The 27,995-nt window shown below is 36.6% G+C and overlaps 3 protein-coding genes across 6 annotated transcripts; 1 reads left to right on the top strand and 2 right to left on the bottom strand.

The window, feature by feature from the left end:
* Positions 1-8: 8 nt before the first annotated feature.
* Positions 9-12,294, bottom strand: LOC149725283 (EF-hand calcium-binding domain-containing protein 5-like). Its single transcript, XM_089892894.1, has 29 exons — positions 11,401-12,294; positions 10,953-11,174; positions 10,612-10,725; positions 10,091-10,305; positions 9,707-9,809; positions 9,417-9,534; positions 9,132-9,205; positions 8,899-9,027; positions 8,555-8,681; positions 8,170-8,316; positions 7,710-7,943; positions 7,145-7,546; positions 6,961-7,076; positions 6,595-6,758; positions 6,380-6,501; positions 5,981-6,134; positions 5,498-5,666; positions 5,292-5,410; positions 4,785-4,944; positions 4,278-4,448; positions 3,914-4,086; positions 3,352-3,586; positions 2,993-3,194; positions 2,518-2,681; positions 2,167-2,311; positions 1,807-1,934; positions 1,563-1,667; positions 1,193-1,312; positions 9-773 (listed from the first exon to the last, which is right to left on the bottom strand). Exons 1-29 carry the CDS (start codon positions 11,590-11,592, stop codon positions 570-572), a joined length of 4,728 nt encoding a protein of 1,575 aa, XP_089749020.1. The 5' UTR covers positions 11,593-12,294; the 3' UTR covers positions 9-569.
* On the top strand, positions 11,452-18,560 carry LOC149725284 (high-affinity choline transporter 1-like). Of its 3 annotated transcripts, none has more exons than XM_089892927.1 (10): positions 11,452-11,593; positions 13,336-13,452; positions 13,975-14,123; positions 14,437-14,557; positions 15,397-15,545; positions 15,841-15,975; positions 16,190-16,343; positions 16,794-17,011; positions 17,262-17,408; positions 17,467-18,560. In XM_089892927.1, exons 2-10 carry the CDS (start codon positions 13,401-13,403, stop codon positions 17,851-17,853), a joined length of 1,512 nt encoding a protein of 503 aa, XP_089749053.1. In that variant the 5' UTR covers positions 11,452-11,593; positions 13,336-13,400; the 3' UTR covers positions 17,854-18,560. The 3 variants fall into 3 exon arrangements, with proteins under 3 accessions (XP_089749053.1, XP_089749054.1, XP_089749052.1); XM_089892928.1 differs by having other exon boundaries at positions 11,459-11,593; positions 13,354-13,452; XM_089892926.1 differs by lacking the exon at positions 11,452-11,593 and having other exon boundaries at positions 12,907-13,452.
* On the bottom strand, positions 18,017-27,975 carry LOC149725285 (high-affinity choline transporter 1-like). Of its 2 annotated transcripts, XM_089892923.1 has the most exons (9): positions 27,564-27,973; positions 27,038-27,186; positions 21,974-22,094; positions 21,239-21,387; positions 20,595-20,729; positions 20,227-20,380; positions 19,834-20,051; positions 19,215-19,361; positions 18,017-18,747 (listed from the first exon to the last, which is right to left on the bottom strand). In XM_089892923.1, the coding sequence occupies exons 1-9, from the start codon at positions 27,736-27,738 to the stop codon at positions 18,358-18,360; spliced, it is 1,638 nt and encodes a 545-aa protein (XP_089749049.1). In that variant the 5' UTR covers positions 27,739-27,973; the 3' UTR covers positions 18,017-18,357. The 2 variants fall into 2 exon arrangements, with proteins under 2 accessions (XP_089749049.1, XP_089749050.1); XM_089892924.1 differs by lacking the exons at positions 21,974-22,094; positions 27,038-27,186 and having other exon boundaries at positions 27,564-27,975.
* Between the last annotated feature and the right edge of the window lie 20 nt (positions 27,976-27,995).

Genomic DNA, 27,995 nt, shown 5'->3' on the forward strand with positions numbered 1-27,995 from the left:
ACAATTCGAACTGTAATACTTACGTTGTATTATCTTGCTCAAAATTATAATTGTATCGTCAACCGTCAAGGCTAGACGGTTTTAAAATGAATAGGTTTGTACAAACTAAAGTATATATATAAACACAAGTAGTAGTGTTGTATACAATATAGTGAATATACATGATCAACAATTACAGTTTAAAATATACAGATGGTGGAAATAGGAAGTCTAGTTTTTGTGCAAACGAAGATTAAGAGTGGTAACACAAATAAAAGGTAAGTCAAAGCATTAAAGGTAAAATTATTGACGTTTTACAAGTTATAATATTTACAGCTGTTTATATAAATTGTCAGGTAGCCTAATTAAATATAAATTTGATTTATTGTAAAAATACAGTGATAAAAACATTAATTGTTTGACTACTATAGGTAAAAGTTCAACCATAATTGCAGCTGGCTAAAAATTGCTTTCTACAGTTAAAAATTTACTTATTTCCTACATAAATTTAAGCAAGGTCATTTTCTAAATCATAAAATTTTCAATTTTTTATGAATTTAAGCAAGGTCTTTTCCCAAATCCTCTCATTTTTAGTAAGCCTCACTTTTTTGTTCCGCACCACTTTCTGTTGTAGCATTGGTGCTTGCTGATGTAACTGGAGTAACAGCAGGTTGTCCTTCATTAGCTCTCATCTTCCGTGCATGTTCAATAAGTGATAAGCAAACAAATGCCCAGTTATACAACTGCTGTGCTGGACGAGATCCATGTCTACCAACTGCTCCATGAGCGATACCCTGTGAATAATATTATTACAACCTAGGCTACTGTGTTGCATACGCTATTTTTCATTTGATGAAAAATTAATTCAAGGCTAACTACTGGAGCAGTAGTCCTATATTAGCATTACATTACTATTTTTGCTAATTCTTAAAGCCTATGAAAGATTTCGTGCTACAATTCTGTATGTACGTGGCTGTTATAAAACAGGTTTATAGATTTCATTACTACATTAGCTTCTGTTTTTTTCATTACTACATTTGCTTCTGTTTAAGATATATAATTTTTTTTCTGATGTAAAAGAAATGAGGTTGAAGATTGGAAATACCAGAGCAGTATACCAGTAGCTGTATATGGCAATGCAAATATATTTGCAGCTTTAACTGGTTAAACACATTTTAAACAGTAAAGTTATGCAAGAGATTGTTCGATCCACCTTTAATAACTTTCCAACAGCTTCAACCACTGCATCAGTTTCATCTTCCGTATCTCCATTTTCCTTGTCCGATGTTGGATCATATGTCAGTATCTGCTGCCTTAACTTGCCAGTGACCATCTGTAGTTTATTTTGTATATAAAACTTAAACGTTTACGAAGATTCAGTAAAACATTTTCTACAGTGATTTAACATTTTTCTCTATAGCATATTCTGTATCCAACCAACAATACAGGTTTGAATATCCATGAAAAAAGTCTTGTTCCGATGTTGCAATTGAATGACCAAAAATACAGCATATGTATGAAGCCAAATTTGTAGTATGACCAGAAATACTAAAAATAGTCTTGTTGCGTTTGTTAAACCAAACCTGTTTGCAGGTGACCCAATCATCAAGTTCACTGTTCTTCTCTGGGTCATAATTAAACAAGAGAAGGACAGCTTTAAGGATGTTGTGGATCATCTTTGGAGGAATCTAAAATTATTCGCAGGAAATGTGAGTTTCAGCGTTATTTGCTTGTGCGTGTAATTCCATGTATTTATCTTTGGTGTCAGTGTAACAGTATAACCCAATCATTGAGGTTACATAAGGTTGTGTTGTAAAAATATCTGACCTTGTAGTTTTTAAGTTCAGCAAACACATTGTTGTCCAGTTTGCTGACATTCTCTCTTAAATCAGTAAGCATAAGTCTATCGAACATGATGTCTACCCTCGTTTCATCTGTTCCTCTTTCTTCAGCCTCTGTGGATAAATCAAACATAAAAGTGTCAATGTGGTAGAGTATGTTCATGTATGATATTAATTAAAAAGTTTTTTCTAATTGAGCGAGGTCCTTGGGTAGTTCACACTAGTGTGCCTTGGATTTAGGCCCAAGTTGGTGGCCCATCACCTAAAGTTTAACTATAGTCGTACATTGCAAGTGACTTCTCATTTTCTTGCTAATGTCAGCGTCACTATATTATTACGAACGTACCTAGAACGACAGTTTTCTCTCCACTCTTGGATTCTTTCATAACTTCTCGGTTTGCAGCTTGTAGAAGTTTTAACATTCTTTGAACTTCTCTTCTTTCATGACTTGGTAGAGTCCGTAGTTTACCAATACTGATGTCAAGCACACACTGTAAATATTTGATAAGATATGGTTTAGTTAACTCTTAATTTTACTTAACATAAAACCTTCGCATAACATAAGCCAGACTTAGGTTGTTTACTGTAAAAAAAAACACTTGCTTGATTTACATACAACTTTTTGCAAGGTTTAAACATCCTTTTAGAATGAATCTGGGTATCTATTATTCTATATAGTGAAAATATGGGTAAATACCTGGCATCTTCCTTCTTCATCCCTCAGTGGATAAGCTGTATGTCTCTCCCCATATGCATCTGCTGATGTTGTTTCTGAGTTTTCCATGCAGTTGAAAAGATAATCTCGAAACAAGTTGTCTTTGCGATACAGCCGTGTAGGACGACTGTGTGTTATTGTAACCCCTGGAATAAAACATGGCTTTATTGTTTATACATATGTAAAAAGGGTTGATAGAATAAGATGACAGTGAGTGGTAACAGTGTAATGTAGTATCCAGGAATTTAAAATGGAAAAGAGGTCCAACTCTATATTGAACATTTTCCTACGGGCTATGCCACATGCTAAAAAGTTAAAAACAGCTATGGAGCGCAATGAAGTATAGCTATTTCGTTTTCATGCAATATTTTTTACAAAGAGAGGTCCAGGCCCTCTTGACCTCCAACCTGAATACACTCCTTGGTGTAAATGTTCATTTATTTGATATTTAATGTACCTGTATTGTTGTCTGCTGTCATCATCTTTCTGAGGACATGCCCAGCTTGAGACTTAGGGTCCGGTTCAACAAAATAGACAACAATTGTTCGTACTCTTGGTGCACGGCTGTGGACCCAAGACATTGCTGCATCTATGATTCTAAGCAACTTTCGACGCAGGTCAACATGATGGAATGCATTTGAAAAAGTCTTGGCAACACCCTGGTTTATTATATTGTGTTTAGATACATATGCAGAATAAAATTTCATTCAACCCAAATGTTTAAGCAAAATATATAATTTAACAATTAAAAGTACAAACAAACATTTATTACAAAATACAAATCCTACTGTAATGAAATAAATTACAACAATATACCTGATAGAAATTAATTTCGTGAGAAGAGAAAATACTTCGATCAGCATTTGCTGCATCCTCCACATTATCCACACCAAGAAGCCCATAAGTTCGACGCCGTGCATCACGCAAAGGAACCAGCACCAACGATCCTTCCCTCTCACCTTCATTACGAGTTGGGTTCCAGAAATAAACTCGACCATGACTTTGCACACGGGGCACATGAACCAACTTTCCACGCCGAATAGCATAGAAACTAAACAGTAGATGATTTGTCAGCATATTTGGTAGGCTAGTCCATTTTATTCTATGTCACAGGGTAAGTAACGTCAGAAGACCTGTTCCTATGTATAAGCCAGAGTTGCCCCTTTACCCTAATATTGTATATATACATTCTATTCTATATGGGTAAAAGTTATACAATATTGGTCTTTAGTCCAACACCCAGGAATTGATGTTAGAGTTGGACCATAGGGTGGATCATGTCTAATTTAGTTTTATTGGCAAGTCAGTTACAAACTGCATTGTTTATGTAAACTTGTTAAATTAAAAGTTAATTTTAAGCGAATTATTATCATGTTACCTTATTCCTCTCATATCTTCATAGAATGCTTTTCCCAACATATAAGGTGAGTTATCAGGGGTGCACGCAACGTAGCGAAGTAAAACATTCCCTCTGTGTGGGTAAACCAAGTTATGTTCCAACAGTCCAACATAGGCGCTCATTTTCTTTTGGTTTCCATGACTATCAGCGTCCTGTGATGTAACAATGTCTACTGTTTGCTCAGTATTTGGTAAACTTGAATTAGAATTTTCACTTTCCATTCAAATTTGAGGCAGTTCTGTTTACTATAATTAGCACCATTGAACAAATATGTTCTTCTATGCATCCTTTTTTGTGCTGTTTATAAATTCTGCCCTAAAATCCTTATTTCTTCTCCACCTACCTTATTCAGAGTTTGAAACACAGCTCTATATACAGAGTCCATGGATGCGCCACCAGATTCTGCTGCTGATTTAATCTGGGCCAACCACTTTCTTCTTGCATCTCCCCTTACTCGTTCCGCATATGTTCGTTCAACTGTTGTTGTAGCATATTCAACTACACCATCAAACACCTGAAAGTTCATTTTACATACATTTACTTGCAGTTCTTACTATTTAACTTGTTCTAAAAGTTGGGTAAAAATTTAAACCCCTTTTTGTACAGGTAATATCCAGCTGCATGACAGGCTATAGAATGTGGCTAGGTTTGGCGAATTACTTCTAACGAACCAGTACCCCTTTCAATACAAATAGCTTTCAAAACAATTTAAAATTTTTTCCCTGATGAAAGCTTGTCGGGTGGCAGATGAAATGTCAATCATACACTACATTTTTATACCAGATAAGCCAAAGTGTATTTACATTATGCCTGGTAGCAAAAGTAACAGAAAACTTAAATCCTTTTTTACCTCTTCACCCCCACTCATTTCTGTGCATACAGTGTTGATGAATACATGGAACTCTGGTTTATTCAATCTTCTTCTATCATGATATGGAGTATGTTTTCTTAGTTGTCTAACAGCTTGTCTTCCTCTCTTTAAAGCAGATGATTCCATTCCACCTTTGTATCTGTAGATTTTGAAAGACTTTATCTTTGCTCTACTAACACTCTTAAGTGTTAATTATAACATGTCATAATGCTTTTGTATTTCTTTGTCCTTTAGGTTGGTACATTGTTTGCATTCATAACTAAACAGGTAAAAGCCTAACAGGTAATGCATTTGCATTTATTACATATTTACATTTGGATATTTCCTAGTGACAACTATAGTATTCTATTCTTAAGTAAGGTCATATGATGCCAGCCAAGGATGGCAATGCAGGCGAAAGAACTGGAGAATGAAATTTAGGCCACAGTTGACTCATTACCACATTATAGTTCCATTGAAAGCTACATCTTATGATAAATAACTTACTTTGAAAGCACATCTTCAACTTCATCAATATCAAGATGTCCTTGCCCATCATTGTCCCATTTGTTGAATAAATTGTCCACCATTTGCCGGTGCTTTGCTGACAATACTTCTTTTCTTGCCTGTATAAGGTTAAGAATAAGGTATAAAATTGTAGTCATGAAATAAGTTTACTCAGGTATTTTAAATACTAATAGCCATATTCTTACCCTTGCCAATCTTGACATCTTTTCTTCTTCTGTTTCCACATACCCACCATGAATAAAGTTGACTAATTGTTCCACAGTAATATGGTTTGTTTCATCACAAACAAAGTTATCAAGCAAGGTGACAAACCTTCCCTGGTTAAGTTGATTCTCGTCAAATACACTTGTCATTCTGGAACAAAGTTTGCATATTCAACAGTGCAGTTCAAAACAAGTGAACTATGTATATTTTAGCTTTTTCATGTTATTTCTAGACTAATCTGTTCAGCCTTTGCCCTTTATCATGTATGTGTTTATTGGTGGATACTCCATAGATATATAAATGTATTGCTTTCAGTGATTTGACTATTTCAGTTGTATAAAGAAAACAATGTATCGTTGAGTTTGCTAACTCACTCTTGGCTATACCAAAACCCCTTACGGTCTATGCAGCATAACACTTATACATACTGTTTTGACATTGGTAGATCTAGATAAGATATATACCTTGATTGACTTCTAGATGAATAATGTGAGAAGAATTCTGCTGACGGTCGGTCTGGTAGAATCAGTGGTTCCGCTGCAAATGTGACGCTCATTCTACTCGCACTGGCTGGCCTGGTCTTCACTTCCATAGGTTGTGGGTAGTAGTCATCAGCATCTTGAAATAAAATATAAAAGAAACTAATTTTTAAACACCACTTCCATATGCGTAACATTGTAATATAGTAGGGTTCGGAAAGACCTTTTTATTATTTTTCTCGTCCCATTTGGAAGTAAACAAATAACATTGAAGGAATATATATTCTTTTCCTCGCGAATTTCATAGACTGTTGCTAACTGTTTAAAACACTATCTGGATATTTTGATAATATGTCCCATCTAACCCCACATTACAATACTTACACATTTCGTCTGCTGTATTCTGCACAACAATAGCTTCAGAGCCACCGGCAACTGTGGTTGTTACAATAGTTTCAGAATCTCTTTCCCCATCTTGGGATTCTGATATTCCAATTGTCTTCTCACTTAATTTAAAAACAACAACAGTTGTTTTTAAGTTGCAATATATGTTAATGAAGAATACTTCCTTTTAATTAGTTAAGGCCATTAAAACTTACACAGTAGGTATAGTTTTAATGACAGATGTTTCACCAATCCTTGCATCATGTCCCCAAACCTTTTCTGACTCTTCATTCACCAGATCTTGTGCTGGTACAACGAGCTTCTTCTTTTGGACTGTTGTGAACGAGGGTGTTTTCCTAACAGGTGGTCTGGACACCTCCTTAATAAATTAATTACAGATACATTACAGTTTAGGTATTTTACTTTATTTCACTAAATGAGGGGTAATTGATACACCACTTTAATAGGATCTGGGCTAAAACTGTATTTTGTTACACAAAAATTGTCCAACTCTATGAGCACAAGATTAGGATCAGATTCAGGGAATTTATTACGGCTACCTTATTATTGTTTCTTTTTACCTTTGAAAACTGCACATTCACTGGCCCAACATCCATGCTTCCATCTGTGCTTGGAGCCGGTGTGATTAGAGAAACTCCTTTTTCATTATCAGCCATAAGTTTTGATGCATCAAATGCTGAAACAAAATACCATCAAGATTCATATACATAATACTCCACAAAAATATGAGTTCTGTCCGTATACCTGTCCTGACAGGTTCAACTTCTTCTTTTGTGTCTTCTTTAACTTCAGGTTCATCTGGTGATGTCACTTCAATATTTGCTGCATCATCTTTCACATCATCTCCATCTTGGGAGGAACTTTTTTCATCCTCAACTTCATTGGTAGAAACCTCTAATTTCTCTTCTTTCTCAATCTGCGCATCATCGTCAGTTTTCTCCACTGTTTCTTCTGGAGTTCCTGGTTTTGGACTAGTCACTTCATCTTTCACAACATCTTGGGTTTGTGGTGTTGTTACATCTTCAGCATCTGGTTGGTCTTCCTTTTCTTCTGCTACAACAGAACCTTCTTTGCTCCCCACCGATGAGATGCTTCCTTCTCCTGCAGCTGATGAAACTTTTGCAGACAACTTATCAATGTCGTCAGCTGTAACAAAGAAAGACATACAATGTATATAAATAATGTAGTGAATACATAAATAGAAACTATATAAATAAATATTGTAACAAAAACATTTAATATAATACAAGTATAAAATGATTAACTCTAAAATATTACTCAATCAACACAAACAGAACACCAGTCTTACCTGTTTCATCTTCAGTTTCCTTATTTTCTTCACTTTCTTCTTTTATTACATTTTCCTCATCTTTTATTTCTGTTTTGTCTTCTTTATCTTCTTCTGGAGTAACTTGCTCAGTTGTCTCTTCAAGTTTGTCTTCTTCTTCTCCCCCCTTATCACCACCATCTTCCACAAGTGTCTCATCTTCTTCTTGCTCAACAGGTTCAGCCTTAACTTCAACTTCATCAGAAGCTACAGCACCTGTGATAAAGTTGGTAAGACTGACATCATGCTGGGACAATGTCACTTAATCTTACCCACAAAGTTACTACATACTACTAATGAGAATAAGTAATCTCCATTCATTTAAACTGCTTACTTTCTAATTTTCTATACATCTAATCATATATCACATTTATTCAACTATAGTTAGCTTTATTTTTATAAAACTTCTTCTTTGCTACAATTCACAGCATAAAGTCCATACCTTCTTCTTCTGTTAAGTTAGATATTGGAACAGATGCCCAGTCTGATGATGTCATATCTTCTGTGGACACAAGGACAGTATCCTCACTTCCTTCTTCCTCGGAGTCTGGATAAAGATCATCAAGCTCCTCCAACTCAATGACAGGCCCTGTGGAAATATTATCATGTAATACTATATAATGTATATATATATGCCCAATTGCCAAAGTTAGGTAAGTAAAAAATAAAAATGCTAAGGGAAAACTATGTCCGCCTTTTTAAATACTATTATTAAATCACCATATGTGGTATACAAGTAAAACTCATGCAATAACATTCTTATCACAACAAAGTTATCTGGTTTAGTCTTCTGTCCTCATGGTTTATGTACAACAGAGTTATCTTACATTTTCTTGGATTGTTAAGTGATTCTTTATAATCTGCATCCACTTTGTCATAAAACTTTTCAAGGAGATGTAACATCCTATGTCGATCAACTACTCCTGTTTCTTCATTGTCAAGACTTTTAAACAACTGTTTGAGTAAAATATATATGATTGTGTAGTTCATTGATCACCCATTGTATACACTATCGGCTATGGCAATTGTTTAAAACTATGTTTGCTACTCCTGAGTACAGAATGTCATTTTTCTATAACCAAGAAAAAGGTAAAAATTTGTTTTGTTTATAACTGTAAGTATGTGCCACAAATATTTACAAGGTAAGACTGAATTTTGTACTATTCCTTACCTTTACAAACATTTCTCTCCACACTTCGTGCTCAAACGTCTTACGGAAAGCAAGAGCGCATTGATCAAGATGTCTCAATAGTTGTGAGAATTCAGATCTCGTCATTTCATTCACATATTGCTCAACATACTGCAATGGACACCAATGGTTAAAAAGTGTATCACTGCAACTATAGCACTTATAAAATTAGACATATAATAGATATGTTGTATTTTGAATGAAGACACTCTTACCTCAACATATTGAGCTTCTGTTAAAGTAATTCCTGTTTCATCTGTAGCTTCAAGCTCCTTACTATAGTGCACAACTATAAATAAATTAAACACATGTAAACAAGTGACATTCCAATTTCCAACACTCAAGTGACATTTTAACACTGACATAGTAATGTGAAAAATGATATTTCATCTTTAGCAAATGAAAGTGTGGGATATTGGCAAAGTGAGATGAAGAGAAGTACAATAATAAAGAATACAATGTCCCAAACACATAAAATAAATTTCTTATTTGCAAAATACCTTTTTCACTATCTGATGCAAGATGTGAGGAGATTTCCAGATGAGAAAAAAGAGCGTTTTGTATCAACTGTAGTTGGACTCTTCCTGATGAATCAGCCAACCATTGCGAATATTGGAGCTGAAATTGTTTATACTTTAATTATATCCAGCCCTGATAAATGTTTAAAAATAGAAAATAAGATTAACACATAGTTTACCGAGTCTTGGTTATAATATACTATAAAGTGCTCTGATAATAAGGGTAAAAGTACGGTTGATACCAGTCCACCACTACCAAGTCTTGCATTCACCTTTAATAATCTTTCTCTGTGCAATCTATCTTCAGTTTTCTGTCGCTCTCTTGCTTCCATTGCTTCTCTTTGTCGACGTGCCTCCATTTTAAGTTTTGCTAACCTTAATAGTGTTGAAACTAAGTAGTAAAAACAACAGTGCCAGCTAATCAGCTATATAAGTTATTTTTAGGTCTTTTTACCCTTGGTTGTAGAACTTGTAGTGTTACATGGTGCATTAATTTAAGTTCAGCTCTTTTTTACGGAACCCTTGCCTGTTGTGGTGCAGAATGTATTAATTTAAATTCAGGTCTTTTTACTGTATACTTGTATATTATATGTATTGTACATGATTTCATTATGACATCTCTAATAGTAACATCACTGCTACTTTTGTAGACTCACTTGTTTGCCTCTAAATCGAAGACATCTCTCTTAAGATTTTCAGCAACCGCACGCAATCCTCTTATATACGGTGATGTTTCCGATAAGTTTGAATACTTCGGATTATTTCTCATTAAATATTGAGCAAGGAGGTTGATTGGGTTAAACTTCCTGGAAGTTTCACCATCGGGATTATATCCTTCAATTAACCCCTTCTTCTCTGCTTCCAGTAGAACCTGTTATTCATATTTAATTCAGTATTACATCACTACTGTGTAATACAGCCTGTATCAATCTTATCTATAAATTACTATTTAATCTATTTTTGTTTTTATATTTTTTGTCAAGTCATTTTATACCCATATTTCTGGATATGTGTTGTAAAATGGAACTTTAAAACAGGAACTAAGGAAAAATTAGTTTATCTTTTTAATAATCCAAACGATTTCGAAACATGTATCTTTAAGTTGCCCTTAGCCCTACTTAATATATTTAAGCATACAGGTCACACTCGTCACAGTAATAGAAAACCAGGAACTTGCCTTCTCCACTCCCAATACAAGGGTAGGAAGCAGTTTGTCAATTAAGTAAACTCTCATCTCCGATGTAACAGCATTTTCACTGAACCACTCTTGTGCAAGCATATCCATTGGAAGCTGTGTAGAAAACCACATAAGTTTGTCCGGTATGTTTAATTTAATGAATTATATGTGTATTTGCTTTTAGAAGTAAAACTACTCAGCACTTGTAATTTATTTAGCTGTGTGTCATGACTTTGGCATGCCAGTCATAGGTCTATGACATCTGCTTATCTTTACTGATATGACACAGTCAAACAAACTATTCACCCATTACAATATCCTGCAGGTTATTGTCAACTGACCGTTCTTTCCAGTTTTAAAGCAGCAGCTTTTGCATCTCTTAGTCTTTTCTTCTTTTGTTTCTGTAGTGTAAGTATTCGCTGCTCCACAAACACTGCTTGTTCTTGTAGCCATTTTCGCTCAAAAGATGTCGGTGACGACACAGATGTTCTCGCTGAGCTTTGTTGGACAGATGATTCCTCTATCACAGTACCAACTTCACTTTTACTTGACTGAGTCCTTCTCTGTAAATACAACTCCCAAATAGTAAGTTGCTTCATGTTTGTATAGTTTATCAGTTTTAATACAAACTAAATGCAGGAAGACATGATTTTCATTTTAAATGTATTGATTGGTTTCAGAAACTTTCATTTGCTGTAAGAAGTAAAATATATGGGTTGTATTAAGAATGGCCAAGAAATATGTGTTTTATGCATCTGGTTTGTAACTAATGACCATTGATTTACTTACAGTGCTGCTAGAAGATGAAAAAGTACTTTGTTCAGCTGATTCATTGCTCTGTGAGATAGATGTATCATATGATCGTGAAGGAATGGTGCTTTTCACGTGAATGGTATCATCATCATATATGAAAGATTGATCATCAGTGTAGGAACTATTGGTGGTGCTCAAAGCTTGGGAGCTAACAACAGGACTTGCCATCGTAAGTTAACCTAATGCATTTCTACAATATCTCCTATAATTAAGATAAGATAATAATCTGCTGGTTTAAAATTCTTCACCCACGTTATTGGCCAACTGCCAAACGTAACCCCTAACTACTATCTCAATCTCATATAACCCTTAACTACCAACAAGGCCCATCAGCTCAATCTGTAGAGGGCAGAGGGTTCTCCATTAGTGCCTAAAATAAAGTAATTTTTAGACCGTATGGTTGAATAAATCGTATAACATACCGAATACAGTGAAAATTTAAACCGTACGTCTCTAGTTTGCTTTATTGGCAAAAATAAGATCCACTGATACTAATACAAATCATTCAACAGGATCATATTACACAATGGTATAAACAAAGCTTTCAAAGTAATTCACTGTCTAGTGACTTATTGTGGCTGCCATATGACGTACCATGTATAAGAAACCACTAAACTACGTTTACCTTGATGTAATAAACCTTGTTTTTACATTATCTTACTGCTTTCACACTGAAACATCGCTCTTTGTAAACGTTTAAACTGCCATTACCAGCTTTCTGATTTCAAGTTTAACTAATATATTGGTAAATTACTCAGTAGCGCTTGACACACTACGCGAACGTCGTCTGTTCCTTTGTAAACAAAAGCTTCCTACAGTTGCTTGCATTTTCATTTAAGCGTGGGTTGTTTCCATGGACGTAACTGTAACATAGATGTCTAAAACTAAGTAGCTATTTACCGCCACCTAGCCAACAAATTAAAACGCTCGGGTTTGATGGCCGTTGTGTATAAGCTGTTTTATGATTTTTATGCAAAAGAACATACGACTGTCAGTCGTAGTAAATATTGGCGTAGTACTTTGTGATTTCATCGCGATTACTTGATAGTTGATACACACATAGATTCTAAATCCAATATTGATTTTTCCAGTATAAAATTATTTAACTACACGTTTCGCGATTCGCGATATCAACCAACACTTGACGTAAACTGTCAACCCAGTAGTTCAACATTCGATCGCTTATATTAGTTGTTTATTTATAACGGTAAATTCGCTGCTTAAAACGACGCTTTGTCGCCAATTAGTCTGCCGTTGCAATGCTTGCTTTGCACAAACAGTGAAAAATATTCTTGTAACGAAAGTGGGTACCTTGGACCTAACAGAGGCATATGCATAGCCGAGGTTGCTGTTAGTTGGTAGAAAATATGCCGCCGAAAAGTGTTTCGTGTTTAAACGAAACGTTCTGTGTTTTTATAGCATTATCTCCGCGTGTGATAGTTTGTGTTGTTTAACAATAATAAATAGTTTTGTGTTGTTTATTAATAATAAATAGCAGCATTATTGTCAAAGTGTAACCTCGTTTTATGAACTTTTTTTTCTTATAAACGAGGTGTAATATTGTGCGATAACCCCGATAAGTGTGAACAGCAAACCCGTTTTTCAGGATGTTTGTTTTGGCAGGTAGTTTGTCCTTAATAGTCCTTCTACACAATGACAATTGTTCGGTAGTAAGCAGTAAAGATTTTTTACTGAAAGCACTCGTAGTGCGACCAACCGTGCGTTTATTTGTCTTGGCTCCGGTTAGCGTATAGTTGTAGCGCTAATTTGACTTGGGGAGTTTTAAATGCTGTTTTTATAATATCATGCTTAAACTGAATTTGCTTTACTAGTTGTAACACATCTCTGCTGGTATGGCTATAAATGTTCCTGGTTTAGTGTCTATTATCGTCTTCTACGTTGCTATTCTAGCGATCGGTATTTATGCAGCATGGAGGAAAAGAAGAACCGGAAGAGGAAACGAGAGCGAGACAATCATGGTCGGAGGAAGAGACATAGGACTCTTTGTTGGAAGCTTTACTATGACTGGTAAGGTTAAAATTTTTCTTGCTCATCAAAAATACTTCGTTTTCTGGCCTATATTTGCACTTTTGTACGTTTGATAACGGGTGATGTTTCATGTGTGTGTATCATTTATTCGCATGTAATGGTATATACATGTAATTCCATCGCTTCACCATTCATTATAGGTAGTTGTTAATGAAATACGCTTTACAGTTTCACGTTTTATGTGCTTCACCGGAAATAATCGTATTTTCGTGCATAGTTATAAATAAGACAACGAGTGGTAGTTGTGTATTATTTATTCTCTGCACCCTATCCTATACGTTTAGTTTGCTGATAAAATTGACAAATTTACATACGTGGTAACTCGAAAGCGCGCACGACATGTATGAAACAGAACACTCGTGAATCGGGCTATATAATGACTTTATTCCGTTTACGGGCCATGTTAAGTTGTACATTTTCCGTTTACGGGCCATGTTATTTTCCGTTTACGGGCCATGTTAAGTTGTACATTCATAAAAAATATTTCATGTATATTTCCAGCTACGTGGGTAGGTGGTGGTTACATCAACGGCACAGCAGAAGTTGTATACACCCCGGGTTCCGGTCTACTGTGGACACAAGCGCCATTTGGTTACGGCTGCAGCCTCATGCTTGGCGGGTTGTTTTTCGCTAAGAAAATGCGAACTCAGGTATGTTAACGCGTGGCTGGATACTATGGCTTCTTAACCGGGCATGGAATATATGAGGACCTGTTAAACTTAATTAACACACATTCTCTGAACTAAAATTTTTTTTTATACTGTTTTGTGGGTTCAGTCGCCACGATGTTTTTGACACTTTTACTTAGGTTTTTAGTTTTGCTGCTAAAAAGTGTGTAATATGGCAGTGGTAACATACCGGGTAACTTGTAAGCGGAGTCCATTGGTATAACGACAGCAGTTACCCGCCACACGAGATTAAACAATTTACAATCATTTATTCCCCTATCCCCTCTTTCCACAGGGTTACGTCACCATGCTGGATCCATTGCAACGTAAGCTTGGCAGGCGCATGGGGGGTCTGTTGTACTTACCAGCACTCTTGGGTGAAATATTCTGGTCAGCCGCCATTCTTGCCGCTCTTGGTAAGCATTCACGTACCTGCATTGATTATTTTAGGAAATATTTAACTAAATTTAAGTTGATATTGCTTCAACACGTATAGTGGGGAAGACGAGACACCTTTAGCACATAACATCCAAACATGCTAATCGTGTTTTAGACATATAACAACACTCTATAGGAGTCGTAAGGATACGGTTTTATAATTCTTTGAATGTTCTTTGTTTACTACCAAATGGGACGAGACAATTGAATAAAAAGATGTTCCCTCTTCCCCACCCCACTATATGCATCAATGTCCCGGTTATTTTTTTTAGAGCCGGTAAAAATGTATGAAAAGTTTGTAAAAAAGCTACATTCGGAAATTGTATATTAAGTAGCGTCCTGTCGTAAAAGAAACTCGAACAAGTTAACGTTTATAGGAAGTAGTTATCTATAATTTCAGTGTAAAAGTTCTGTTAAGCCAAGTATTCTATGGCACAGGTTACCCTGTTCATGCCCACCCAAATATTGACGATGTAAATATCATTATTACGTTATTTCTGCCACTTTGCATCAGCATAGTGTGTTTGTAAACTGTAAACATTTGTTGAATGAATGTGTAACTTATACTTGGTTGGCGTGTAAACAACAGGCGTTATAACATGGGTGTTCTATTTCATACAACCGCTTTCGAGTTATGTATGTAATTTCTTTACCACCGTTAAGTGTAGACCCCATGTATGTTATAGATGGCATATAACATAAGCGTATACTTTTCTGGTTAGCATAAGTTGACGAACGCACACGTTTTCGCATAAATCTCCGCTCTATTTCATTACGTCATCAAAATATTTCGTCACAATCCTATTATACGTCACAGGCGGTACATTGTCCGTGATCATAGACCTTGATATTCGTATCTCTGTCATTGTATCTGCATGTATTGCTGTGTTGTATACGTTGGTTGGTGGTCTGTATTCGGTGGCTTATACAGACGTGGTGCAACTGGCTTGTATATTCATTGGACTTGTAAGTACTTAAGACATTGATAGTGTGTTATAATATGGTGTGTTTCATACAACATATACGGCATGTGTTACTTTGTATTAAATTTAAATGGCCCAAGTATCGAAGAACAAATCGTTATTATATACGACGCTTTTTTCACATGAAACGTTTGGATTTTTTCCAATTGTAAAGAAAACACTTTTAAAACTTACATTCTGTTGGTGTCCCATCTTCCCCACCCTACTAAACTTGATATACAACATGCAAACAAGCGAAAGTTTGCCTCCCATTATATTTTATGATGATATTTGTTTAGTGGTTGAGCATTCCATTCGCGTTCACTCATCCTGCTGTATCAGACATCGCCACTACAGCTAACCACTCACCTAACTGGCTTGGTACTTGGGATATTTCGACCACTGGTCTATGGATCGACTCTGCTCTGCTGCTGGTATAAACAAATCGTCGTTTTACTACTTTTTTAAAGATGGGTTGTAAATTTTTTAACCTGTGTGACAGGACAACTTTTAAAATCACAACACGAGGACCTTGTTTCTTACACCTCTTATCTACTTACGAGATGAAACGCTTGTATAGTTTTTTTTCTTTATAAATGGCAACTTGAACAAATTATACTTAGTTCAATAATATGCATTTTTCTTCAGATATTCGGTGGTATTCCATGGCAGGTCTATTTTCAACGTGTGTTATCATCCGATAGTGCTGCTCATGCGCAAATATTGTCGTTTGTGGCCGCGTTTGGTTGCATTGCTATGTCAGCACCATCGATATTCATCGGTGCAATTGCTGCCAGTACTGGTAAGTATGAGGTATAATAGGGTGGGGTAAGATGGGCGTATTCTCGTTCTTTTGTGTTGTTCCATTTGAAGTAAACAGAAAATGTTTACAGAAATAACTGTATTCTCACGCCTCTGTAAAATAGCGTTGTCAGTTGTTGAAAACACAATCAGGAAATATGGGATTTGGGTGCTAACAGTATCCCATCTTACCCCACAGCACTTTATATATAGTTCTACCTGTCTAACTCCGTTTTATTTCAAAGGTCGTCACTATTCATATGCCAGTGAAAGATCAAGTAAATACAGTGCAAGTAAATTTAATCAGGGGGTTCGACAGCCTAGGATTTGAATTATCGTTAGGTCTTGTAATGTATAATAAGCAGTTCAAGCAGTTGCATTATTTGCATTTGTAACACAAACCAAAAATCCGAAGCCGACTCATCTTCAACACGAAAAATGTTACCTATAGATTGGAACGCTACAGGCTATGGCCTTCCGGACCCAATTACTAAAGGCGACCAAGCCAATATTCTGCCAATTGTGCTTCAATACCTCACCCCTGTAGCTGTATCATTCTTTGGGCTTGGCGCTGTTTCTGCTGCTGTCATGTCATCTGCAGACTCTAGTATTCTATCTGCTTCTAGTATGTTTACTAGGAATATTTATAACGTCACATTCCGACAAAAGGTGAGCGTTATCTTTGTCTTCTGTAGGTAGTATAGGGTGGGGGGAAATGGGACACCTTTTTATGCTATTTGGTAGTAAACAAAGAAGATTCAAGAAATTATAAAACCGTATTCTCTCGACCCTTCTGAGCCGTTGCTAATTATTTAAAATACGATCAGAATATTTGGATAAGCTAATGGTGTCCCATCTTTCCCCACGGTACTATAACGATACAACCTTCCATTTGTTAACGATATTGTTTTTCGTTCAGGCTTCAGAAAAAGAGTTGATATGGGTAATGCGGTTTTCTATCTTTGCCATGGGGGCTATCGCCACCGTATTAGCACTTACAGTCGGTTCCGTATACGCCTTGTGGTATTTAAGCTCAGATTTTGTATTCGTCATTCTGTTCCCACAGGTCTGTACATACACGTAGTGAAACTGGCGTTCGTATTTCTAAATTTTATTTTTTACAGTTTTTTAGTGTGTTGTACTTGGACCCAAACACTTACGGATCAATCGTCGCTTTTATTGTGGGTTTAGTGCTTCGGTTAGGTGGCGGAGAACCTGCGTTCAATCTCAAACCATTTATCCCGTACCCAGGGGGAAACAACTTTCCTTATAAAACTCTAGCAATGGTTTCCTCGTTGGTGACTCTGCTTGTCGTGTCTTACTTTGTGCGCTATCTATTTGTAAGCGGGATATTACCTGCTAAATACGATTTCCTTGAATGTAATCTCGCAAACGGAGGACGGGGAATAGAACGAAAGAAAACAGACGTTCCGCCAGAAGAAATAGAAATGGACCATGGGGTGGCGAATGATAGCTTTGTTGGCGAAAATGTTGTAAAAACTGCTTTGTAATTTATCCGATTATAAGTGTCGCAGTTTAGTTCAAACTGCCGTATTTTTTTTGCTGACGCACTTAATTGCTGCCTCCCGCCTGATGTAAGTTCAGTTTTATTTAAGTTATCTTATTTGTGGACTGGTATTTTTATTTGCAAGAAAGACAAATTTACAAAAGCAATTAAAAATCAAAGTTTTATAACTTTATTTCAACAAAGTTGGCTTGAGTGGTATAGGATATAATATTAAGCAAGTTTGTAAGCAATAAAATTGTAAGTGCAGAAAGACCAGATAAACTATGATCTGGGCACTTTATAAAGTAGCGTATGCAAATGTTCAATAATTATTGTAGTTACTGAAGAAAAATCAACGTGTTCTGTAGCTTTTAGTTGTAATTGAAACTGCATAAGTGTTTAGGAATACATACGTTGGTAAGCAATTAATTTACTACTTTTAAAAAAATAACTATATAAACTTTAGTTATAAATGTCGCCCTTTACTTTTTACAGTTCATCATAAACATTACATTTTCGTTTTTTCTTCTGTTTCGGGCACGTAACCTTCATTCTGTAAACCGTGCCCACTCATTTCCATATCTCTTCGTGCAACTTTGTTCTCATGTGTCTCAATACTACGGCCGCCATTTGCAAGATTGCATTTCAAGAAATCGTATCTCGCTGGTATTATACCACGGACAAATAAAAACCGAACGAAGTAAGAGACAACCAGCAGAGTTACAATGGAAGATACCATTGCAAGTGTTTTAAATGGAAAGTTGCTTCCATATGGGTATTTGATAAAAGGTTGAAACCCAAACCCAGGCTCGCCACCCCCAAGTCGTAAAACCAAACCCACCAGAAAAGCAAGAATCGATCCATACGTATTTGGGTCCAGGTAGAGAACACTTACAAACTGTAAAAAAACAAAACTCATAATATTATAGCAGATTGGAAGGGGGGACACCTTTAGCACATAATAACCAAATATCCTGATCGTGTTTTAAACAATTACCAACGGTCTACGGGAGTCGCGACGATGCGGTTTTATTTGAATTTTTTTGTTTACTACCAATTCTGACGAGAAAATAGAATTATAAGGTGTCCCATCTTCCCCCACCCTACTATATAGTCAGCAATACTGAAAGTAACTTGTTTAGGCTTGCGTAGCGGGTCGACAGTCGTTTTAACACGGATGTTATGCTTTCGCATACTTCGTGCCCGCTTACTCTACTTAGCCTACCAAGCACGTAACTTCGTGAGTCAACTCTGTTTTAGAGGCAGGCTTAATTGCTAATCTTTAGTGACAATGCCGAAATAATACAGGAACACCTTGGTTCTCTGCTACACTAAAACTAATATGGTAAAAATATTGCAACTAACCTGTGGAAAAAGTATGACGTAGATCAGGTCCGAACAAAGATAGAAAAGATAATAAACAGATTTCACAACAAGAGCTAAAGCAGTGGCTCCTGCCGCTATGAATATTATTGCTACTCTCATTACCCACACCAGCTCCAACTCCGATGCCTTTGGGTTAAAATAAAGGTTTTATTATCTTGGCAAAACTGCTTTTCTAATTTTATCCAGACTTTCATTTTAAAATATAATGGTCTATAGTGTCAAGGCCATAACTGTCTTATACCTATTTATCTAACGATGTCCATGTAAAGGGAGGGTTTTATAACGTCCACTAGCCTGCAGTGAAAGAAAACGGCTTATAAATTAGTCTATTTTCTGTCCAGATTGTAAGGTGTCTAGTATAGACCAACCTATACACTGTCTCGGCAATTTAACCAGACGGGGTTGATTAGAAAGTGCGTAGGATAGAAGTTTAAACACGTAAATCATTCACCCCTTGCAATAGACGAGCATTCAGATTCAGGCCATAAGTATGAACTTTGTAAACAGGTATACTACAAAGATATTGTCTCAGTATATAGTTTATAGAAAAATAAGTATTTTCCAATTTAACATAAATATGCAAAGTTTTAAACCTTACCTTTGGTCGGATGACGACGTTATAAATATTCCTAGTAAACATACTAGAAGCAGATAGAATACTAGAGTCGGCAGATGACATTACAGCAGCAGAAACAGCGCCAAGCCCAAAGAATGATACAGCTACAGGGGTGAGGTATTGAAGCACAATGGGTAGAATATTGGCTTGGTCGCCTTTTTCAACTGGACTTGGGAGGCCGTACGATGTTGCGTTCCAATCTGTGTAACATGTTTACATCACTTTTATTTTTCTGAGGACAATTTACTTTCATATATTATACACTACAAAAATATATGCTGTATGTTTTAAAGCCTGGAAATTTTGAAGGTACTGAAAATAGTTCACAAATCTTTAAATAATGTTTGACTCGTATAACTAGAAGAAACAATTTACCTGTAGATGCAGCAATTGCACCGATTAATATCGAAGGTATTGACATGAACATACATCCGAATGCAGCAATGAATGAAAGCTTCTGAGCGCTTCCTGCACTTTTCGACGATAAAACTCTTTGAAAGTAAACTTGCCACGGTATTCCACCAAATAACTGCGAATGTATGAATAACACGAATAGTTAAATGGATCAATTAATCCTGGCGTGACTGGGCAAAGTCGATAGTCGTTTCTCGTGCTCACTTAAAGAGTTATCACGTATATAACTCTGTGATTAATTCTTTTGAAGGGAATTTTAGTATTGTATGGCTGACAATTTATTTGAGAGTACATTCGGTAATACAAGATAATGGTGATTTTATGCTTACCAGTAGCAGAGCAGAGTCGATCCATAGACCAGTGGTCGAAATATCCCAAGTACCAAGCCAGTTAGGTGAGTGGTAAGCTGTAGTGGCGATGTCTGATACAGCAGGATGAGTGAACGCGAATGGAATGCTCAACCACTAAACAAATATCATCATTAAATATAATGGGAGGCAAACTTTCGCTTGTTTTTATTGAAATTCAATAAAACGGAATAATTTTGTGTTTACTGATTCGTAACAAACCAAACGCGGCCGCGACATCATAACAAACAAAGCAAAAGAACCGCAAGAAAATAATTAAAACATATAGAAATATTTTGAAACAAAGATGCGCTGAAACCAATCCATTGGAGCATTTAATCTATATTGCGATATCCTAATTCGCTTTTGCAAGAACTCAGACAAAGATCGAATGAAATACGTACGCAGTGGTTACCGTTAAACCGGTGTGCATAGTTTATATGCTTCAAGAGGCCCATCTGTTATAAAAACGTAGTGTTTTTTCCCTGAAAAAGTCTTGTAGGATGGCAGACGAAACGTCGGAAATGAATTACATTTTATACGATGAGCCACCAAAAGAATATATATGCTTGGTAGCAGAAGTAACAGAATATATGTTCATGGTATATAAGTATGGAACATCTTACCAGTCCAATGAATATGCAAATCAACTGAACTACATCTGTATAAGCAACCGAGTAAAGACCACCGGCCATGGTGTATACAACAGCAATGCATGCAGATACTATTACAGCTGCAGTTATATGAAGATCAATGATAACATGAAGCGTACCGCCTGTAAATACAAGTATATACATCAGCAAAATTAGGTATGTGGTAACTTGTACGGTGTGTAAAGATTAGGATACACCCGTGTCATATAACGTTTAAACTTAAGTACTTATGGTTTAACGCTGTCCCGAAACGCAAGGATAAAATAATAATTCATTCACTCGTACATTCATTCATTTATCCATATACATTCATTATATTATAGAAACACATTGTTTAAAAAGATACATAAATGGCGTTTGCTCGTTTAGGGACAGCATCAAAGGTATTTATATAGAGATTTAGTTGAGAGAAGTTTCACGCCTCTTTTACGCCCGTATAGGATATATTGTAGAATGAATTAAAAACAATAAATCGACATAAAGAGTAGTATTGTTATATATAGGTCATAAACGCAGCAGACAGTGATATCCCTTCTTTGTTCTTTAAATAACATGATCTTCGCTAATTTTTTCGGCGAGATAAAAAAAATAAATTGTGACGCACTTTGTTCTATGGACGAAAACAAATAAAAACGAAATAATTTTTGCAGTTATTTAAAAAACAAATTGAAACGTTTTTTGGAAAAAAATGATATTTTTATAACGAACCCAACGCGGCCAATATAGCTGCAGACCAGAATAATTCTCCAGCAAGTGCAGGTATATAAAGAAACGCTCCCATTACTCGACCAAGCTTGCGCTGCAGTGGATCCAACATCGTCACATATCCCTAGGTGTAGTGTTTTGGTTTAATGCTAACGCCATCAAGTGATTGTAAATTGTTAATGTGCAACACTTATCGCCTCGTGTATGAAATTATGACAATAGATTAGGATTCTAATAATACTGTAACCGAATAAGTGTGTAACTTTATAATAAACCATTTGAATCTGTATTCATCGGCTGTGATCGATACTAAGCGTAATAGAATACTACATCTGGCGACGAGGATGGCCGAAGGCAATACAGAAACGCCAAGAGGTTTATCAAACTTTAACGTGCATGCGCGTACATCAAATTTAGCCGAATTGTGGGAGGAATGGAGAAGTGAGTTCGAAGTCTACATAGTAGCAACAAATATTACGGGAGAGGAACGGAAGAAAGCTATGCTGCTGTATACAGCTGGTAAAAATGTTCAGAAACTCGTAAGGGCGCTGACTGATGGTAGAAATGCCGACGCCGGACAACCATCCTACAATGACGTTATAACTTTGCTGAATACACACTTCGGAAGAAAAAGGAACGTTGCAGTTGAAAAATGGGAATTCAGCCATATGACTCAACTACCAGGAGAAACGGTGAGTCAATGGGTATGCAGATTAGGTCCAAAAGCTAACTTGTGTGGTTTTGGTGATACTAAAGAGCAGAGAATTATTGAATTAGTTGTGCATCATTGTGAACCAAAATTGCGAGCATTGTTGCTGGATAAACAGGATTTAACCACAACTCAAATGCTAGAAATTGCACTTCAGTATGAAACACTGCAAGAAGCAATACATACGTTGGACAAAGCTCATATTGATACACCGCCCCAAGTGAACGCAGTTCAAAAAAGGGAACGGGCGAAATCGAGGATAATCTGTTACGGCTGTGGAAAACCTGGACATATGAAGTACGACAAACAGTGTCCAGCAAAATTTAAACCATGTGAAAAGTGTGGGCGTAAAGGACATGTAAAAGAAAAGTGTTATGCCAAGGAACCGCAGACACAACCGCAAAGGAAAAAAGGCAAGAGAAGAGAAGTTAATCTTGCGGAACAAGTCGATGAAGCTGAACCACCGGGGGACGACAAGGAAACAAAGAACTTTGTGTTCTTAAACAAGAGTCGATACCAGGAAGTAGACAATGATGGTTTAGTAGATTTGTTTATTGCGGGTGTGGAGGTAAAGTCTGTTTTGGTGGACACAGGAGCTACGCCTAACATTTTAAATAAAGAGACATGGGAATATTTGAAACGTAAAACTAATATTAAAACGACTAGAAGTGATGCCGAAGTATATACTTATGATGGTAGTAAACCATTACCTATATTAGGATCATTCTTCGCTGAAGTCGAGGTAAAGGAGCTTGGAACACACAGTAAAGAAGAATTTCTCGTGGTAGATCTGAAAAGACCTAACCTGTTGGGAAAGAAAGCCTCTAGAAGACTACAAGTCATTTGGACTGGTCTACGAAGCTTTAAGGTAAATCAAATAGGAGAACCTGAACCGAATTTAATGGCACGGTACAAAAAGTTGTTCTCTGGTGTGGGTTTATTGAAAAACTATCAGTTACACCTACATATTGATAAAACGGTGACTCCAATAGCTCAGACGGTACGACGTATACCATTTCATCTGCGAGACAAGGTGGATAATAAGCTAAATGAACTACTGAAGATGGACATCATTGAAGAAGTTCCAGACGGTCCGTCAACGTGGATCTCACCCCTTGTCGTGGCTCCAAAACCAGATGGAGACATAAGAATTTGTGTGGATATGAGAAAAGCAAATTCAGCTATCATTCGTGAAAGACATCCAATCCCTACTGTGGATGAACTATTGCACACAGTCAATGGAAGCAAGATTTTCAGCAAAATTGATCTTAAATGGGGATTTCATCAGATCATGCTGGATGAGGAAAGTCGTCACATTACAACATTTGTTACACACAATGGTCTCTACAGGTACAAAAGACTAATGTTTGGTCTTAGCTCTGCGCCAGAGAAGTACCAGAAAGTAATAAGAGATGTACTAAAAAAATGTAAGGGTGTGACAAATATTGCTGATGACCTGATTGTGCATGGAGGAAACATGCAAGAACATGATAGAAACTTAATTGCAGTTCTCGACACACTGCAAACAGCTGGATTGACAGTCAATCAGAAGAAATGTCAATTCCGGATGAAGAAGCTTACATTCTTCGGACACAATTTAAGCAAACAAGGAGTACAACCGAGTGATGAAAAAATTGGAGCAATTCAAAGAGCGGAACCTCCAAAGAATGCATCTGAAGCTAGATCATTTATGGGACTGGTACAATACTCTGCTAAGTTTATACCAGATTTATCGTCGATAGCACGACCTATTCAAGATCTGACGAGAAAGAATGTACAATTTGTGTGGACAGCACCACAACAAAAGGCATTCGAGACATTGAAGAAGAAAATCACTGATGCAGAAACACTTGCTTACTTTAGGAAAGATTGTTCAACCAGAGTTATTACTGACGCCTCACCTGTTGGACTGGGAGCTGTTCTAACTCAATATCAAGGTGGTACATGGAGAATCATTGCATACGCATCGAGAAGCCTATCGGATGTGGAAAGAAGATATAGCCAAACGGAAAAGGAAGCACTTGCTATCGTATGGGCATGTGAAAGGTTTAACTTATACCTGTTCGTAAGAAAGTTTGAGCTGGAGACTGACCACAAACCGTTGGAATGCATCTACAGTGCTAAGTCAAAGCCATCCGCAAGGATAGAAAGATGGGTTCTACGATTACAAGCATATGATTTTAAAGTTGTTTACCGACCAGGCAGAACAAACATTGCTGATGTACTTTCAAGATTGAACACAGGAGACAATCCGGACAAAGGAAAAACAAGAGACTATGTACGAGCCATTGTAACTGCTACTGTACCTGTTGCACTGACTCCAAAAGAGATAGAGCGAGCATCTAGCCGTGACCCGGAACTCAAGGAAATCTGGAACTGTATACAGTCTGGAGATTGGTCACATTGCAAATATACTGGATACTTACCTATCAGAAGCGAACTTTGTACATATGGAAGTTTAATACTACGTGGGACAAGATTGGTTATTCCTACAGAACTGAGAAAACAAGTTGTCAAACTGGCACACGAAGGACACCAAGGAATCGTAAAAACGAAGAATAGACTTCGCAGTAAAGTGTGGTGGCCAAAAATGGACAAAGATGCAGAACAAGCCTGCAAAAGCTGTCATGGATGCCAAGTGACCAGTGAATTCAGTCGACCGGAACCAATTGCAAGAACAATACCGCCAAGTGGACCGTGGCAAAACTGCGCAGCAGACATTTTGGGACCATTTCCTAGTGGACATAACATATTGGTAGTTGTAGATTACTACAGCAGATACTTTGAAGTTGCAATTATGAACTCAGTGACAAGTTCAAAGCTCAAACCAATGGATTCGAACACCGGAAAACTACACCTTTATGGCCCCAAGCTAATGGTGAAGTAGAACGACAAAACCGAACACTGATGAAGGCAATTAAAGTTGCTCAAGCCGAAAAGAAAAATTGGAAAACTGAACTTAACAAATTTCTTTTAGCTTACAGGTCAACACCGCAAGCAAGCACGGGAGCTACACCATACTACATGATGTTTGGGCGAGACATGAGAACAAAATTACCAGAAATTGCTTGTGAACCAAACATATGTGATGAAGAAATACGAGATCGTGACTGGAAAAACAAAATGAAAGGAAAAGATTACACGGATGATAAACGAAGAGCCGTGCAATCAAACATTCGAGTGGGAGATGAAGTTTTGCTTCGTGCAAACAAGACAAACAAACTGTCAACTAATTTCGAGCACGAACCATATCGAGTCATCGAGAGAGACCGAGGAGACGTCATCGTTGAACGAGATGGAGTTACAGTTCAACGTAACTCAACATTTGTTAAACCGTATCAACGAGAAGAAGGAGAGAACGAAAGAGAGAACGTAACGACTGATCACGAATCAGCTGGTCGAGAAGAAAGAGAGAGAAATGTACGCAGCCAACCAGAAAATGTTGCGACACCTGTTAAAATGAAACGTACTTCGCGCAAACCGGCAAAATTCAAAGATTATGTGTGTGATTAAGTCTAAATGTATAGTGCATGATGTGTAACGCCATTGTACAATGTATAATGTTTGTGTGCATGCTATTCTATTGTAAAAATGCATGTTAGTGTAAATAACTGTAAAATGAGTAATTTAGAAAACAGTAGAATAACCATTATGTGTTAACAATTTGTATTTTTGGTGCTAAACGTACTCAAACCTTGCCATACAAAACTATTACCTCTTTTATATTTCCAAGTGTCAAAGTCTTTAAGTGTCTTATTAAGTGTTTAACTGCCTAATTAACTTTAGCGTTAATTATGTGTGTATTACCTTTCATCTTCATTTCAGTATTTCGTATTGTGACACCTTTGGTTTATTTTAAACAAAGGAGGGATGTAGTGTTTTGGTTTAATGCTAACGCCATCAAGTGATTGTAAATTGTTAATGTGCAACACTTATCGCCTCGTGTATGAAATTATGACAATAGATTAGGATTCTAATAATACTGTAACCGAATAAGTGTGTAACTTTATAATAAACCATTTGAATCTGTATTCATCGGCTGTGATCGATACTAAGCGTAATAGAATACTACACTAGGTGTTGGTAAATAAATAGTGGGTTGGGGTAAAATGGTTCATGTTTTCATTCGGTAGGTTGGGGTAAAATGGTTTATTTTTTCATTTCTCTTTCTTCGTGCCATTTGGTATTAAACAAAGCACATTTACAGCATTATATATAGCCTAGTCCCATTCTCACCAATCTTTAATTTAATAAACAGTAACATGGTTGGAAAATGTGTGTTATAGTGTTATCTGCGTCTTACCGCGTCTAACTATGTTATTTAAAACTCGTATTTTATATACTTTTAATCCATTTACCTCACTTCGCATTTTCTTCGCAAAGAATAAGCCGCCAAGTATTAACGCGCAAGCGTATCCAATGGGTGCTTGCGTCCACAGGAGTCCGGAGCCAGGTGTATATACATATTCCGATGTCCCGTTTATGTAGCCACCCCCAACCCACGTAGCTGGAATATATTTAATCACAAGCAAAATAGAATGCGTGGTAACTGGTAAGCGAGTTCGCGGTGTATAAAACATTCATTCTTTCATTATGTTATATAATAGGGTGTCCATATATACATTTTATGCATCTTACCCCGAACTGTTATTCAGTGTTTAGGGCAGTATTATGTTAAATGCACTTACAATAATGTGTATTCTGTGGTTTTATTTATTAACAACTACACATAATGCATGGTGAAGTGATAGAATTACACATACATATACCATTACACAAACATCATCCGTTGCCAAACGTACAGAAGTGCAATCAAATACACATAGGTCAGAAAAAGAAGTACTTTTGATGAGCAAAAAAACTCCTAAAGTTTTATAAACTTACCAGTCATAGTAAAGCTTCCAACAAAGAGTCCGATGTCTCTTCCCCCGACCATGATTGTCTCGCTCTCGTTTCCTCTTCCGGTTCTTCTTTTCCTCCATGCTGCATAAATACCGATCGCTAGAATAAGAACGTAAAACACAATGATGGAAACCAAACCAGGAACGTTTACAGCCATCGTGAAGCTTATACGAAACTCTGCTAGCTGCAAGAAAACAACAAGAAGATAGCAAGTTGTGATCTTAGCTATTTGTTTCACTTGTCTTTCCTTTTTTTATCTAAACCCGTGGATTTCAGTTACCGGCTTCGCTCCACTGACTGTCTAGACGCTTTTTGTGGCTTCGTGTGAAATAACACAATACATTTTTACGCCCTTCAATGCACACACTGTACCAGCTCCCGACTGAATAACATGTCTTACAAAATCGACAATTT

This window comes from Ciona robusta, chromosome 14, assembly GCF_009617815.1.
Source record: "Ciona robusta chromosome 14, ASM961781v2".
NCBI classification, from domain to species: domain Eukaryota; kingdom Metazoa; phylum Chordata; class Ascidiacea; order Phlebobranchia; family Cionidae; genus Ciona; species Ciona robusta.